Raw genomic sequence first — 18218 nt, 5'->3', positions numbered from 1 at the left:
TAATTTGGCAAGAATCACTGTCTCTTTTCAAAGAGGGGGAATCAAAGTTGCTACTGCATGTGTAAGCGATGAGCCTGCTCACCTGACGGAGCAGAGAGGGGCGAGAGGAGATGGATGGCAGCAGTAAAGTGACAGAAAGCGAGGTACAGAAATGTGTGCTGGTGAGGAGAGATTGTCATGGGCAGATGATGGATAGTGCAATCTGTGGGCTGGGAGAGAGAAAGTGGGTTGAGTGTTTGTGTGTGTGTGTGTGTGTGTGTGTTTATAGGTGTGTGAGGTTTAACCCGAGGGTAACCACAATAGGGAGATTGAGAGGACTTAGGTCTCAGTTTAGATTAACTTCCAGAACATATTACAAAATCATATTACATCCCATTACTGCAGCTTCAAAAAAAACAATTAGAGCTTTGAAAGGAAGAAAACTTCATTTAAATCAGTTGAAGTGGTTGTATTTTCACCTTGCAGTTTGCCAAAGCCAAACAATGTTTTTGTCAGGACTAAACACCTACTAAAATACAGTGATGGTTATTCTTGATCTAACCCTCATATATTGCCCTCATAGAGCTTGTGGCAAATAAACCAAAGAAAAAGGTCGGCCAAGATACATTCATTTCCTTTTGCATACATGGACTAGTCGCCACATCAATCTCACCCTAAGAAGCCTGTGTGAATACAATCACAATGGCACTCACTTTCACTGTAGCTGATAAACGAACCATGTGCACTTCCGCAGGCAGGCAGGCAGGCTGTGCATGGAATAAGCTGCCATACAAGCAGATCCCTATCGAGGGCTGTGACTGTACCGTGCACCAGAATTTGTACTTTGTGTCAGCGCCACAATGCCTAAACAGAGTAGACAAGCTGCCAGCAGCAGCTTAAATGAGCTGTTTGGTCTGTCTAAATAAGTTATTGGTGGTTATGTTAATGTGGCTTTTGACAAATTGTTCAATTTAAAATGACATTATTATTTTAACATAATTTCATAGTCACCAGGCAGAAGAGGTGTGCAGTTGATTTCGATAGGAATTGCTTGATTTTTGGGCTAAAAGTCACTAAACTGATCTCAAATAGGCGAGCAAAAGACTTGCAATAAGAAACTGTAGAATCATTTATTGGCTCGTTTAATGATTGATGATTTGCAATTTCTTTGGATAGATGCACTGGCAATTGGAGTATCAAATCCTTTGGCCTCTTTGGAGCTCCATCACTGATGTTGTTTGATGTTTCTTTGAAAACTTCATACTGCATGAAAGCAGTGATTGAGAGTCTTCTTTTATAGCTTACAAAATCTGTAGTTTACATTATATTTTTCATGCGTTGTAGATCCCCACTTCACCTGCACAGCCCTGTGCAACATCTAATCTATTCTCTAAAGAGGAAAAGCCGAAGAAAGCCACAAGTAGAGAAGACAATTGCAAACTCTGAGTTAAAAATACAGTTGGAGGATTACATTTGATGTCCAAATGTAGTGCAGGTGTGGTGCTGGTATCCTCGTGTGGCAACTCCAGACTTAGTAGAAGACTTTCTAGCAATGCTGTGACACCAGATCTCAGCAATCTGAGTCAGTAAGTAACTGAAATGTTCTCAGAACTCGAAAGATTATCACCAAAATTACAAAAATAAGATTGTACAAAATCCTGTGGAGGTTAAAGTCTGCATAGCTCTCCATGGTGCTGAAACCAGACACTCTCCAGAACTGGAAGGAGAACCACTTACGCAAATGACTCCTGTGAATACTAATGTTGACAAAGACCTAGAAAGAGCATTTGTCTTGGCAAAAGTTGGCTGACCCTAAATTAGCCCAAGGAGAAACACAGAGAACAGATACTTCAAAATAGAGGACAGTAAGTGGGCAGATGGGAAACACGAATTTAATAGACAGAGGTAGAGAGAGCCGGAGGGAAATGAAGCCGACTAATGAAATAAAATGTTAGACAAAGAGAGACAGAGAGTGTAACTATCCCCGGCAAAGGGGGTGTCTGTGTCTGGTTTGCACCTGTGTTTAAAAAGTGAACTTGCGTCACACAGCGTGCTTACCTTCACTTCCTCGTCACCTCCCCAGAGACATAGGGCAGCCCTCACTATTTATCACCAGTGGACATGAGCTTCATTAGAGGGTTCCTCTGGTGACTCATCCGCCATCGCTCCATGTCTGTTCTCTTCCCTGCTGGACAAAGGTGTCTGGATGGTAATGATGTCAACGGGAATCCCCGCGGTCACGTAATCCACCCACTTACCCGTGACATTCAGTGTGAGAGAAAGGGTTAAGGGAAGGCCTTTTCCGTACGTGACACCCATGTCTATCCCCACCTTGTCTCACCTTGGTACTGCAGCTCCTCTACTCCAGCCTTCCCTCCATACTAAATCGCTCGTAACATCGGCTCCCAGGTGACATATTTCCACTATGGTGCTTAATGGATTCCTGTGCTCTCTGGTTGGCTGAGAAGCAGTGGTTTGATACTCTGAGAGGTGATGGAGAGACTGGTTAGAGAGCTGATGGATGGGGAGAATGTGTAGAATGAGGAGCGATTGAGAAGGGAAAGTGGAATAGATTAGAAGAAATGGGAATGAAAGAAAAGCAGAAATAGCTTATGTGTAATGGAGGAAATGGGCACAGGTTGATGTGGCATCTGCAGGAGCAGATGATAAGAGTCAACTTAGTTGGTGAAAGAGGGATTGAACTGTGTATAAAGATGCATATGAAGATGGTTATAAGCATTTTTTAAAAGTATAAACCATCCATTTTTCATGGTATCAAACCCCATATTTGGTACATTAAATATTTTCATGATCAATATTGTCAAATAGTCTTCAAATTGATAGTTCTGTTTGACATCTGACATTTGAGAGTGAGTCGCCGAAAATCACTGCCTTAATGAGGGAACGAGATTTCGGGATATCAAACTCCAAAACAAACATGGAGGCTGTGAAAAGGATCATGTGAATTTGTTTCTTTCAGTAAAGAAGTTACTGTTTGTCAGCTAAATCTAAAATCCTTGTCCTTGAGTGCACCGACAGAAACATTTTTTAAAAATGGTGACTGTTCAGCGGCATTACCTCAAAACAATAATGGAGCACTTGAAGGGTACTTACAACTTCAGTAAGCTGTAAAAAAGGCAATAGGTACACCTCTGCCAAGCTTTGATTATGATGTTCTGGCTGTGTGTTTGCATCATATAAAACTGCAAAACAATCTCAAACACCATAAAAAGGCTTAATATTTTGTCAATGTTTATGACTACAACAGCATGAATGTGTTATTTGCAGATCCAGTGGGACTGTTGTAACTCCTGCAGCATTAGCAGGTATTAGAATGTAAACACATTTTAAAGTGGTTCCTAAGGAAGTGTCCACTGTGTAAATTTAAGCTTTGCCCAGAGTGAATGGTGCTTCAGTACAGCGGTGTTACACTGCAGATGTATGAGAGGCTGAGGCCAGGGGTGGCTGTCCTCCCAGAGGCTGAATGATGAGTTATGGAGGCCTGTTTGACTCTGTTTACTCAGACCCTTGCTTCATTCACTCTTCTCGTGTGTATGTGAAAGAGAAAAAGACAGACAAACATTAAGGATGTCAAATCGAAGCTCAATGATGTCACAGACAGTAGCTGATAACAGATTTCCTTCCCACACCCTCAAACACACTGCTCTTTTTATTCTGAGAACTCTGTTTGCGCATAACAAGAACCATCAGGATCGTAGGGAGGCTAGCGATTTACTATGGCTCCAGGGGCATCAATGATGAAGCTGAATGTGAAGCCAAAGTGTTTTTCTGTCCTGTGCGGCAGCTCTCCTCCCTGCACAACGACGTCGAACAGAGGGAGATACGGGCAGATATACAGAAATGTGTAGTGACAAAGAACAGCTGACAAACCACAAGCAGGATGGAAACGGGCACAAATAAAGACTGTGATGGATGAAGTGGTATATGGATTGACAAACGGATAAAACACAGAAAAACGCATGTAACATGAATGCATATCGCATGACACTGTATGCAGCAGCCCCTTGGGTATGAATCACTTCTTGTCGACTTCAACTGGATACATTTGTAGTGGATAACTTATGAAGTCAGCTTTCACGGTCAATCCGAGAGGAGCATTTGAGCTCTAACAAGGGAAATTGTTTATTAAAAAAAAGAAAATAGCTGCTAGATGCTTAACGAAGGTCTCTGACTACCAGTGTACCTCAAATAATGAATGTTGCATAACACTTTCACCTATAACAAAACCAAAACTATGCCATGCTAGCAGAATGGCTCAAGGGGATAGTAGCTAGTCAGTCAGTTGGTCAATTTTGGTCCGGATTGTACAACATTTGGAGGGAATCATTTAATAGTTGCACCTAAGTACAGCCTCACATTCAAGGATTCAAGGATCATTTCTTGTCATTATGCAACACAGGGATGCACAACAAAATTCAGTTGTAGCCCATTTGTAATACAACAGACACATGACAAACAAACAGTAGTACATTCCTGCAGTGCATTTTGTTTTATTTGCATCACAAGGAATGTAAAGAGCAGCAACAAAAACAAATCTCTGGGCAGATAATATGGCCGACATCTTCACATTAAAAATTCAACATGAGGAAAACATTGGGCATCAACCTCCTCTCGTCCCACCGGAGTCCTGCGCTCTGTCCCTGCTGTCCACCCGTCAAGTGCAGCTTGATCCGGGATGAACGATGGAGCCAGGTCTCTGTGTCGACTCATTAGTCGCCGACCTCCCGCTGCTTTCATCCATCTTATTTGTCTGGGACCGGGCATCAGACAGCCAGCTGTAGGCTGGGTTCTGGAGTAGCCTTAGGTCCTAACTAGGTTAGCTTATAGCTTCCGTCACGGTTCTCCTCCCTCTCCTCCCTGGGGCAGTTTGGTGGCGTTTGGTCCGGCAGGCCTGGCTGGTTGGTCGGCTCAAAGTCTGCTGCACTTAATTCAATCCCCACGCGACCTATTCAGATATTAATGAATGCATTGTGCCATAGGCCATTAGTGATAAACATGCAGATGCAGCTGGCTTAACATCTTTATAGTTATTTTGGACAATAAAGATTTTTGAAATACCAAAAGTATTGTTCAGGTGATGTAGAAATAGTGCTGTTCCACAAGAGATCCCCTATGTGTTTACGTAAAACTGACACAGAATGGCACACAGAAAATAAATACTGAGGGAACAATCAGGCAACAAATGGTCGGATAGATAAACAGACAGGGCAGACGGTGAGATGACAAAGGGGACATTGATTTGATTGAAACCTTTTTGCTTCCCAGCTCTCTGCTCTGTCTCGCTGCTGGTCTGGGAAAAGGTAATTTCCTTCTGACTTGGTTTCTCACTCAATGTGGCCTAATGCCTCTGAGGGCAGCCCTGCCAGAACGCCTCAGATGGGTGTTGGCAAATGTACTGTAGAAAGCGGGCTTTTCCTGCAATGTAAACAGAAATCAGAGAAAGTTATGGTCAGTGAGTGAAATGGAAAGGGGGGGGGGGGAGAAGAAAGTGCAGGATAAGTAAGCTGTGAATAAGATAGTGGCTGAATGTGGAGTTTTTGGATATAGCAGAGAAGGGACACAAAAGGGGAGGAGAGTGAATACATACAGAAATGAACCATGGATGGAAGCGGGCTGGTGCTGACAGCCCATCTAGCACAGGATCAAATGGACAGACGGGCAAAGCGCAAGAGACGAAAGTGATAAACGAGCGGTGACCAGAAAGCTGGGTGGGTGCGCTATGGGAGACCCAAGTGCTGACAGGCTATGCACTCCCTTAGACCCTAACACACACACACACACACACACACACACACACACACACACACACACAGGCACAGACACACGCTCACACATCACTGTAGTTGAACATCTGCAGGTATGTTAAACTGGCCTGCAGAGCTACATACAGCAGGTAGACTTAATTATAAGCCACAGAGCTCCATTAAAACACACCAGTGAGCCTCACTGTAACATATAAATATGAATTAAATATGATGAATAATTTTTCTTAAAATCTTAAATGGAGGTAAAATTAATAAAACAATATTTCAGAATTTCTAGAATTATGCAAATCATCATCACTTTAAGACCAAATTAAAAAACAGGAGCTTTGTAGAATCTGAACTTCCATTTCAGCTCCTAAAGCCTTGTTAGAATGATTCTATATGAAAGTGACAGACGGTGAGCTCAACACAGTTCACTCACTGACACTATTTGATCCAAACTTGAGTTTCATTTATTTTAAGAATGATAAAATAATAATAATCTGCTGTTCATTTCCTGCTCACTAAAATGATGACACGGCATGTAGCCACCCAACCAACTTGGCAATAAAGTATGCGTTTCTGGAAACCTCTGCATTTCCACCTCTTCAGCTGTCTGCTGATAGTTTTAAATGTCTTTCATTCATCTAAAACCAACCTCAAATATACGTCTGACCAAACCTAAAGAAGCCTGGTGTAAAAATACATGACTAATATCATTGCAGTCTTTTTATAGGCTCTATCAAGTATGTGGGAGTATTTCTGCTGTGCATATTCAAAAACCCATGACCCTGTTTTCTATCTGGGGAGAAGTCTTTCTTTTTTTAGCAGCTGCAAACCTCGGTGATGTACTTGGGCAGTGAGGTGCTCTCACCTCGTGTTCCCAGTCTTCAGCGTTAGCAGGATATTATTAGCCTGGCTGAGAGAAGCAGCAGCAGCTCTGCCCAAATCGTATGCCGGATCAACCAGCAGCAGCTGTGACTCCATCTTTGTTTTCATCCTGAACCTCCGATGCTGTGTGTCTGTGAATGTATTACACAGTACGCAGCGCACTCCCACACACAAATCTGTAGCCATATTCTTACTGGGTTTCCTCAGACTCATATACAGCAAGCTGCCAGTTGAGGACATGCTTTTATTTTAGCTGGCAACATACTCATATGTGCTTTTTTGTTTTGTTTTCTGTTGTACATCTCCACAGAAAGTTGATTTGTTTAAGCGGGGCTTTAAAGCTCAAAATAAAGGGTCAGTTATAGATGTGACATTAACAATATTATATCCATTATATATGCATTCTGAAAATTCTTGTATTTCAATGGGGAATGTAGACGATCCAGAGAAGTGAACCAGTATAAAATATCAGATAGAACAGAATTCACCTTAACAAAATATATATAGTGTTACTATTGTGATTTTGACCTCCTGTTCAGTTGACATTTTATTCCAATTTTGCTTCAGGCAGTATATTCTTCCCTCTTTGTCCGATGATGCAGAAACCTGCATGGTGGGCGAAGGTTTTCTTGTTATTCCTCCACCCTTGTGTCCTGTTTCCCTGGTTGCATATTAACTGGTTTCATCTCAGACAGCAGCACTCTAGAAATATTCTCTTACTCACAACAATGAAATGCTTACAGGTTCCACCTGTATTTCAGCATGTTGTCGTTGGAAACCAGGTAATCAGTTGACTGGATGTTTAATATGAAGATGTTTAAGTGGGGTACTGTAAATGAGAGTAGTTCAGTCGTGCACAGATTGAATTATGTTCTATGTGCGTCACTCGTGGATGCAGGGGAGGTAACAGCTGCATGTTAGTGTCTACTGGAACAACAGACAATCTCATTTTCTTCTTATCGCTCCATCTTGTGCAGGCCTGAGGCGGCAGTGATCAACTGGCTCACGCTGAGACAGATTGAAACCGAGACAAAAAGGGGAAAAATCTAGAGATAACGGACACCCTTGAATTACTGGACCGTTCAGAGCCCAGAGCGGATGGAGCAAGCTGTTGGATATGAAAAGGACTACTGTCCTTTATTGGAGCTTGCAACTCTGACACAAATCAAATGTCGTTGACATTTCTTTTCTGTACATGACGCAACAACACCTGATGTTGGTGATATGTGTGATTTATTTTGTTTTTAGTTTTTGAAATGCGTTGCTCTGGTTATTGCTTTGCCACTTACAGTAAGATTCGAGCTTCATTCTTATTTTGCACACTGTACTTCTTTTAGGAAGAACTTCTGCTTAAAGCCTAAAATGTAGTGGGATGTTTATTGGAACTAGGTTTGCAAATGATGGTTGTTTTCATTATTGATCAGTCTGTAAAAAACTATGAAAAATGCCATCACCAGTTCCCAGAGTCCATGGTGCATGCCGTCTTCAAATTGCCTTTTGTCTGACCAACAAAGAAAACTGTAGTTTTTAGTCTAAAATGATATAAACCAGAGAAAATATGCACATTTTCACATTTCAGAACCAGCAAACTTGCTAATATAAATATCCCCATAGTCGAAATTATGAGATAGAAAGTCGAAATTATGAGCTACTTAAACATAGAAGCAGCTCTTTGGCAGGTTACCCTACATTTGACATATAAATTACATTTATTTAAGTGCATGTACAATATTGTTACACTTGAATAAACGATAATCAAATGCAGAGACACGTGGTTACATTCATACAGTCTTACAGTTACAACCGGCCCTTTGAGGGAAACCATGATGCTGATGTCGCCCAGAGTGAAAATGAGATTGACACCCCTGCACTAAGACATAGATTAATGGCACATGTTTTCAGCCCGTGAGATCTACTTTATGGACATACAGTATTAAGTATATGTCTTTAGCATTATTGTTTGTAGTTATAGCCATCAGAAGAATCTGGATCTGTCTCCTTGGATTTGCTCTCTTTGCACTTAGGTAAGAAAAACAGTAAGGTATATTAAAGTGATTACGCAACCTACTGTAACATACAAAATATGTTGGAATAACTAAAGAATCGGGAACGATACAGCAGTGTGTAGGTATTTTTTCTCTAATGCGTTCATGAAATTGCTACTCTGTGCCTGCCAAGAAATAGTGGATATATGTGCCTCCTGATGGTTGCCTTCATCTGTCTCAGCATGGCGATAACTGACCAGCTGCAGTGGGACACGTTGCAAATCAAATATATTGCAATTAGTTGATGGAGATCAATAATGTATGCATCATTTTTTTGTGTATAAAGTGGTTGGTGGACGACTGCGAGTAATTGTTTTATTACTGATTAATCTGATTTTTTTTTTTGAGTAATTGGTAAGTTTATATATTGCAGCCAAGATGGAGTCTACAGCTCACCTTCATGTAATGAGATTAGGTTCTGTAAGTGGTGCTTATACATTTCGCAAGGAGACCTTTCTGTGTGTTGACGCTCTATTTTTGTATTCACACGTCACAGAGGTACTTTCACTACAGCAACAAAAAGTGTGACCCACTTACCTGTTATGTCCTGTTTGTCCCCATTTTCCAAAAGCCTGTCTGCTGGGGCAGCAGAATGAGAGGCGAGGAAATAGAGCGGCGCTGTATCTACGGTAAGATGGAAAGAGGTACACAGTATGTGGCTGTGGACGTTACATATGCCCTTCGACAAATCAAAGTCTGTCTGTTTGAGAGCAGAAACTTCGCCACTCTTCCCCTGCGTCATTTTTCCATAAATGGCTCTCCAAATCTCTTGCTGCCTGTCGCAGCAATTCAGTCCAGTGTGGGGTCATTGTCCGCCAGCAACGTGGCCCCCCCTTGTACAATGTCAACCTTACCTTTCTGTCAAAAGACTAATATCCTGGGAGCTTGTACTCATTCACCCTATTGTTTTGGCTCTTTGCTTTCTTCCCTGTGATGCATTGATCGAGGCTAGTGCCACTTATTCCCTCCTCGTTCTCTTCTCCCTTCTTGTGACCTGAATCCCCCCCCCCCCCTGCATTCTCATTAATTAGCTGATGCAAGTCTAAGTTCCCCAGGGAGGGTGGGGATTGAAAAAGCTCATTATAGGACACGTCAATAAATTGGGATTAAGTGTGTGTGTCAGTCAAACAAGCCTGCCAGTGTGATAGCTCTTGATTTATTCATGATAATCTCAGTTTTCTTTAGCACTCATCCAGTCTGTATCTCCGATTCTGAAAATCCTACAGTTACTCATCCTACTGGTTGCATCCATCCATGGTCTACCCGCCACGACAGCGCGTGGCTGATATTGTTTTCAACTTCAAGTATAGCTATTTCTGATGTACTATGACATTCTGACTTTTTCTAACATACTATACTACTGCCCTATGACATACTATACAATGGATCTGTATGAATTGAGCTCCCAGCAGCACCACTACCTGATTACATTTTCTTTAAATGATGCATTTAATCTGTTATCTCTGCTAAAACGTGTCACTTATCTGTCAGGGCTCTGCAAGGCATTTTGATGTGATTGAAATTTTTTTTACCATATTAATTAATGGTTTCTTTTTTACAGCAAAGTACAAGCTTGCCAGGTGGCAAATTGAAAAATGAAAGACACAGAATAAAACAACAAACAGTTTCTTAGTAACAATTGATTATCAAAAAAGTTATCAAATAACACAAGTATAGACAAGATGTCATACAGTACAGGCTTAGTGGTAAACATTCATCATTGTACACTAATGCTAAATGAGGGCACGAGTGTTTTTTTCCCCGTACGGGTCATCTAAGGCTTTGTAACATTAACTTTATGGCACAGTTCCACACATTACATCAGCATTTAATAAAGTAGCAAAGCATTCATTCTGCCAGACAACATCAATTCATTGTGCTTGGTTTTTGGAAACCACCCAAAAGTACGACAAAACACCAGTGCAAACACCATTACTTCATTGGTCAGCTAACATCCGCTCTGCGCTCACATTCTGTCTCCAGACTCCATTTAACCAACACCATATGGGATCCCCATATTGTGCATCACAGGGTCTCTCTACCGTCTACACATGTAAGGCTGCTGTACTGTAGCACCAGTATTAGCTGAGATCACAGCTTCATATGGTGAGGCTCACAGGGTGCTAGATCAAGCGGGAAGAAAATTAAATCCAAAATTTGCATCGATATTCTTATGATTAGAGCACGATGGATAAATCGGCCGACTGATATTAACTTCTTGCAGCTATATTTGTATTTCAACGTGCGTTGGCCGCTGAGTAAGAAGAAATTGCAGTACAATCCCCCCCAATACATAATTTGTCGGCCAGACAACGTTTTTCAAAAAAATAATTTGATCACAATTCTTTCAGAAACAATATAACGGAATCCTCATCAAAAATGTTTGTTATGCAGTCTTGCTAGGGCTCTGGTAATTAAGCGATTAGGGCTGAAACAATTAGTCAATCAACAAACTATGATTACCAATTAATAAGCCATTTATGAAGCAAAAATGCCAAACATTTGATGTTTCTCAGATGAGAGGCTTTGTTGCCTGGAATTACTTTGAGTAAACTAAATATCTTTGGGTATTTTCTGCGGTTGGTTAGACAAAAACAATTTAAAGATATCACCTTGGGCTCTCGGAAAAATTTTGATCAATTTTTCACCATCTTCTGACATAATACAGACCAAAAGATAAATAAAGATCACAGTAATCGTTAGTTGCAGCCCTAGTTGTGAATGCGGTTAACTCTAAAATTGGTAAAGTGACAGAGGCATGTTCAACAAGGCTATATAACTATTTTAGTGTATTTTTGCATTTCATTATTGGAGTGATTGTCCAGCTGGTGTGGCTTGTGCATAAAATCATCTAGGGCTTAGCTTGTATACATTCTTGGCTTAAATATGAAAAGTCGTTTTTCAGGTTTTTTTTTTGAATATATTAAGTATGCATCTGATCTTAATGGCAGTTTCATAAGATGCAAATCACAGAAACTGTCAATATGAGAAATGATTAGATTTGCAGCTGCTCTTGGATATGCAGCTGAGGAAATGTGACACTAGCTGCCTGTATTGCCATTTGTTGTGTCGGCCACACAGCTAACGAGGCCGGGTTACAGACGGCGAAGTGGTAAATGCAGTCATTCCGACAGTCTCAGGGGCAGAAGACTGGGGGGGGCAGGAACATTAAATTGCGATGACCCGATTGGCCAAAGTTCATGAGACTTGTCTTCACTTAATGGGCGGTTTGGAGAGGACTTCCTGGTTTGATGGACTGTCAGAGATGGTGGGAGTCTGGGGATGGCTACTGGAGAGTGAGGTAATGCGGTGAAGACGTCTCCCTTCCAGCAGCTCTTCGTCCTGAGAATCAGAAGTAAAGTTATGCATCAGTGAAGAGATGAAGAGCTTGAATTTCATTTGAATAATATTCTACACGTTTAATCAAATTCTCAAGAGCAAGTAATTAGAAATCCATAATACATTCCACTGAATGAGTCACTATTATATAACATGGCTACTCTGATACATGGGCCTTGTCCAATGCATCAGCTGGATATTGGTAATGGCATTTGGTTACCTTTGCTTTTTTTAATAAAGCATCATCTGCCTCATTGCTTGAAATTTTAAAGGAATTTGTTACCTATTCTTTGTGGCGAGTAGAAGTAATTAACCTAACCTGAACCTTTGACCATCTCAAATTTGAATCTGTTAATCTTCCCTGATTGTAGAGGTAACCTACTCTAAACTGTCCAGTTAAAGGCATTTCTCTAGAGGCACGGGCCAGACACCTCCAGTTTATTCTAACCAATTATCTCTTATTATAATGTCTTATAATTAGGTCAACCACTGACATTTTTCTCCATTGTGTCATAATCCTCACAGCCTAAATTGGGTCCCCCTGTCTTTGGTGAAGATATGTTTTATTTATTTTTATTTTTTTTAGACAGCACTATTTGGGTTTAACTGGTAAGTACAGCTGTGTTGTCCGTTTAGCAGAGATTCCAGTGGAGATGCATCTTGTCTGGACTGGAATACGCAATAATTTCTTTTTTTTGTCAGATTTAAAAAACATTATTCAAGGCTTAACTGAGTTGAAACTCAGAAGATTAGGCCAAGACTCAAAGTCATTATATTAGGTGGCCTTTCAGTGTCTTCAAATTAATTTCAGGATATGTTTTATGTTATTATTGATCACATTTTGAAGCACGAATTGGCCTGGCCCCAGAATAACCTTTATTCTCCTTCTTTATAATGACCAACAGAACATTTTTGACTTTCCCAAAGTCTAGATTTAACAAAAGGTTTTTGTATCAAATAATAGTAAAAATGAGTTATGTTTAATTTTAGCATATCTTGCTTTTTTTTTTGCTCTACACAACTACAGCACTTTACAGCTATTGCATTTTAGTCAACAAAAGAGAAACCCCATAGTGTCGGCCCTTAAAAGCAGTGGTTCACACCGTGTCAGCAGTCTCCTCCCCTTCAGTGTGCTCTCCGTAGTGATTGTATGCCTCCATGTCAGACAGAGCGCTCTCCAACGCCTCCTCTTCATAGTCTGTGTGGTAGTCTGACTCCTCTGATGAAGGGAAGGAGCGGAAAACAGGAAGCAAAGCAGCACATTGTGGGTAAATAAGTTGGAGTACGTGGTGTGTAGAAGAGGCGACAATGGCGGAGGGCGTGCAGGTGTATAGTTCAGAAAAGCAATCATTTGAAATATAGTTGGAAGTCAAACAGGGCAGTGTGACAAGTGAAGACAATGGATGGAAATATCTGAGAAAGACCTTTGGTTGCTGTATTACTTAAAGATGGTTTCTAAGTAAGATTTAAATGTGGAAATTGTTTCCATGTTATAGCAAAGAAATGCCGAGGTTAAATTCATTTCCTTTTAAGACCCTTATAGTATAGCACGTTGGAAAAAAAAGTCATAGTATAGTCGAAAAAAAACAAAACGTCATGGTACAGTGTCATATAAAAGGTATACTATGACTTTGTCATACTAAATTATGTCGGCAAAAAGTCAATGTAAAAAAAAAAAAACAAACGTGTGTGTGTATGTACACACGACACATTAAGCTCATTATAATGCTTCCGCTGTGACGTTGCTCCATGCTTCTGCCAACTTAAACATTTTATTTATCATCTGAATTTAGCGATATTAGTTCAGACGAAACCCTACTGTCCTGGAGCCAGCCTTTGTTAATATTCAGAATTTCAGGTAGATGTAGCGGGAGGAGGGAGTTTGGTGCCGCTTATAGGATCAGAGTGCAGTAGACCCGTTCGCTGCAAGCTTGTCATCATGCCTTTACAGGCAACAACACTGTTTAATAGCAAGCAATCAAAACCCCAAAATTACCAAAAAATGGGATGTTGACATAAATACACCTCGAAATGAGCCATCGTGACAGCCGACTGATTTCGAAACAACTATTTATATACAAATGGGCATTTCTACATAGGAAAAGAAAATTAATCTAAAAATAAATAAGAGGGAGCACAGGAAAGGCAGACGTGCAGGGGAAACGGTAACATGCATTATCCCAGACACTGTGTGCACACATTTAAAAAAGTGATCATGGGTATGTGTGGCTGAGTGTGAGAGTAGTTTTACCATCCACCAGAGCAGGTTTCACGGGCTCGATGCGGGACACAATTTCTGCCAGGTCAGTAAAGGAAGCATTGGGACATGACACCACCTGAAAGACACAAACACATTCATACACATTAAAGTCAAACTAAAATAGACCGAGCCAACAAACAGTCACGCACTGGGTCTCGTTTAATCTGTTGGTAAAAGATAACGAATGGAAACGGCGAAAGTAATGATTACATGTTTTCTTTTGCCATTTAAGACTTTGTTAATATAAGTCAGTTTTAAGCAATAGTTTCAAAACTGCATCCATGACTTTAGCTCCATCCGTAACTTCACAATTACACCTCAACCAAGAAACTAACAAATGAACCGGACATCTCAACATCAACCCTGCTTTTTTTTGGTCTTTGTCCTCCTTATGTTGTTGTTGTTGTTGTTCAGGTTGGGGGTAAATATCTCATCTGTCTTCATCATTCTGTCTCCGTCCTTGTTAAGTTGGTCCTTTGTCTTACTTTGCCATTGCTGCGGGACAAATCAGTTCTACAGAAAATCTGTTCCCCCCTGTACTTTAAGAGTAGACTGATGCACAGTTTTAATGTTATTACTTTAACAGCAGCGTAGCCCGAGGCCTAACATGAGCCTGTTGACGACAGAATACAGCTGAAAATGGCAATATATTGTAGAAATGAGAAAAACATGACAGAAAATATAGTATACCCATGATGATGATGATACACATTCATGGACTGCAAATGAGAATACAGATAGGATGTGAATGCTTGCTTTATTTTTGCACAGATAACTGCAGAACAGTTACTGAGATAATGTGTTCGTGATCCAATCAGTTTGATTGCATTCGAGACAACCTGGTAGTTACACATTTTTAAATAGCTTTGATTAAACCATGAATTCAAGATATTTTAGTTAGAAACGTCTCCTGTCAGTTACATAGTTACATTCTGTAGCTGCTCTGCATTGAACTGTGCCCGATGGCTCTCTCATCATATTCTACAGCATTCCTTCATGTCTTTCCCTCCCTCCATCCTTACATTGTTCTTGCTTCGGGTGTTGTGGAACTCCTCCTGGTGTCGGTCTTTCAACATTTTGTCCACCACTCCACTGCGAATCCACACGTCAAACACAGTCTTTCCGTGCTGGTATCCCACCTCCTACATTACACCAAACGCTCACATATCACTTTTACTTTTTCATACTGCAAAATCGTTAAAAAGATACACCTTTTTACTACTCAAACTTACAGCAATCTCATCAAACTTGCCGAACTCCAGTGTTCCGTATCGGTCGATCGGAGGTCTGATGTACTCGCAGTAGTCGCTGCTCTTCACAGACTCCAGCTGCCGAACGCAACACACGTAGGCCAGCCGAGTCTGGATCTCTGCCATGTCCAACACCTGAGACCGTAAGTGAAGAAATTAACATTTGTACCACCAACAAAAATATCCTCATTATTCATAAGACACATTTAGTTTTACAACGTATCCTTGCGCAGTCTGTTGTCTGCGTCTTTATTTTTAATAAATCCATTACCTTTACTTTCTCGGCGAGGGGGTTGAAGCGTTTCCATAGCAGCCACCAGCCTGAGAGCGAGTCGCCGTAGTTAGTGAGGTTGGTTTCATCCCGGCTGCCCACGTCAATAGCTATCACCACTTTGGCCCCCATGGAGCGTGCCACGTCAGCTGGGAGAAGAGGAGGAAACGGAAACAATGGCGGGACAGGAGAAAGAGAGACAGAAATAATCAATCCTACACGAGTGTTAAAATAGCAACGACATGGTCAAGGCTGTGAGAGAAACGACGCCAAGGGAGGTATGACGTGAAACTGAAAAAAGACCGAGCGTAACACACCAGGCAGGTTGTTGATGTAGCCTCCGTCCATCAGCAGGTGTCCATCTTTGGGGTCGCAGAGAGGAGGCAGATACCCAGACAGAGACATGCTGGCACGAACATACCGCCACAGAGAACCTCAAACAGCAAGAAAGGGCAACTCTTTCAAGTTGTATGCCTATTTAGCACCGTGTATTTAATTGAAAGCAACCAACCTGAACTGACACTAATTAAAGGGTCAGTTCACCAACGAGGGCAGAAATCTCAGAGGCAGATAAAACGGAAAGTATCGACTACCGTGACCAGACAATACTCCGTTTTGTCATTTGACACTTTAAGCAAACATGTTTTTTTTAAAGAAACACAAACACTGTACTTACCATCAGTGTGTACTCTCATGGTAGAGGAAGTGATGTCAGTTGTAATATTGAAATACGGGATCCGAAGGTCCTGCATATCCAAACAGATAAATAGAATAAGTTCACATGATGCATTTGCTCATCCTGCACCATCTCCATCTTAAATCAGCCGACACCAATTCACTGTCATCTCTGTGTCGCCTTCCTCTATAGTTCTTTGGGAACTCACCTCAATCTGTTTGCTCTTGAAGACATTGCTAATGCCGGAGTTGAAGGCAGCACCGGAGAACATGGAGGTGATCGGGTACGTCAAATCAAGAACCTTCTTAAACACGGATGTCATTTCCTGCAGGAAAGAAGGAGAAAATAAAAAGGTAAAATGGCTTCGAGTCTCCACACAACAAGAAGTTGTCTTCATTACAAAGCAGAACTAATGAAAAATAAAGTTTAATTTCTTCTCAAAAGAATCTTCTGGATTGTGATAATTTTTTTTGTCTGTAGTGTATAAGAAGGTTCTTCTTCGTAAAAACGATAAAGGCACCAAGATTTCAACAGAGCCAACTGTCTTGTTCTGACTGTGCTAAGGACAAACTTCTGTATTACAACAGTGGTTATTTTAGTTTGATACCAAGAAGCAGCCAAACAGCCAGCTGCGTCTAGAGAGATGATTCAGAACCAAGGACAGAGCCAGAGGAGGAGGGGCCGGATACACTGTGGGAAGACGACTGATACCACATGTTCAGCCTGCAGACCTGGAGACTGAGCAGGTGTCTCAAATCAGCCGGCATAGATGGTCACTGGGTCCATGAGCTAAATGTGGAAACCATTCAGGGCTGTGTGTGCAACACCAATCCATTACTTTCAATGGTTAATCAGCACAGCGTGGTTCATTTTATCAAAAGGTAAAACGGAGGTCTAAACTGCATTAACAAAAAACAGAAAATGCTTTTAGAAACAGTCACCTTCACAAGGACAAGCAGAGAATTGAAATGGCTTGAACAATATTCCTCTACAAACAGGAGTCGCCGCTGTTGAACTCTGCTTCTTTTCCACAAAACTGAATATGTCGACAAACAATCCCACTAAAATCATGCATTTGTCACAATTACTTGGCTTAATTCAAGACGTAATTACAAATAGGTCGTCTCTCCAAGCTCTGCAGTCAGCAGATGCTCAAAGTTCATGTTCAAGTAAATTCAACAGGGGAAACAGTCACCTCGATTGTATCCCGTCTAATAAATACCAGTATGGAAAAGGGACTTCAATTGCTCTTTCGATGATAAGTGGGATCAAATTTTAACCGCCTAATTGATATAAAACCGATCAAAATATAAACAGCTTTTAACATTTGGGTTTATTACAAGACTAGTGTCAACGCTGCATTGGCTCTCACCATCGCCCATTCTTTGGCCCTCATCCTCATGCGGCTGTGGCTCCGGTCCTCGGCGTACAGTGCCCCCATCAGGGAACCGATAGACGTGCCACCAATAAGGTCCACTGGGATGCCGGCCTCACAGAGAGCTCGCATTATCCCCACCTGGGAACAGCCCCTGAACAGGAGGGTTGAGAGAGAAAATTCAATCAAAAAGACAGATATACCGAGCCAGCAGAGAGAAAGCTTTATAATTACAGTCTGAGGCTCTGACAATTATAAAATCCATTAAGCCCAGAGGAGGCGTCAAATTTCAAATGTTACATTTAAAAGTTTGTGTCCTAGATCACAGTATATTATGACATGAGCTTTTAGAACAGCGTTTGGTAAG

At 41.2% G+C, this 18218-nt stretch overlaps 1 protein-coding gene across 1 annotated transcript in view; it reads right to left on the bottom strand.

Annotated features, from left to right (window-relative positions):
• Nucleotides 1–10305: 10305 nt before the first annotated feature.
• pnpla7a (patatin-like phospholipase domain containing 7a) overlaps nt 10306–18218 on the bottom strand; it is a 19721-nt gene continuing 11808 nt past the window's right edge. The window contains exons 27-36 of the mRNA XM_031855729.1: nt 17849–18005; nt 16685–16801; nt 16477–16546; nt 16118–16234; nt 15801–15949; nt 15512–15664; nt 15302–15421; nt 14271–14355; nt 13123–13238; nt 10306–12022 (exon numbers count right to left, since the gene is read on the bottom strand). Of these exons, the coding sequence (XP_031711589.1) occupies nt 11894–12022; nt 13123–13238; nt 14271–14355; nt 15302–15421; nt 15512–15664; nt 15801–15949; nt 16118–16234; nt 16477–16546; nt 16685–16801; nt 17849–18005 (1213 nt within the window). The 3' untranslated portion in view covers nt 10306–11893. The remainder of the gene's footprint in view (nt 12023–13122; nt 13239–14270; nt 14356–15301; nt 15422–15511; nt 15665–15800; nt 15950–16117; nt 16235–16476; nt 16547–16684; nt 16802–17848; nt 18006–18218) is intronic.

The sequence above is a fragment of the Anarrhichthys ocellatus genome, unplaced genomic scaffold, assembly GCF_004355925.1.
Source record: "Anarrhichthys ocellatus isolate YVR2014 unplaced genomic scaffold, GSC_Weel_1.0 scaffold16, whole genome shotgun sequence".
Classification (NCBI taxonomy): Eukaryota; Metazoa; Chordata; class Actinopteri; order Perciformes; family Anarhichadidae; genus Anarrhichthys; species Anarrhichthys ocellatus.
This window is presented reverse-complemented; position numbering and strand designations above follow the sequence as displayed.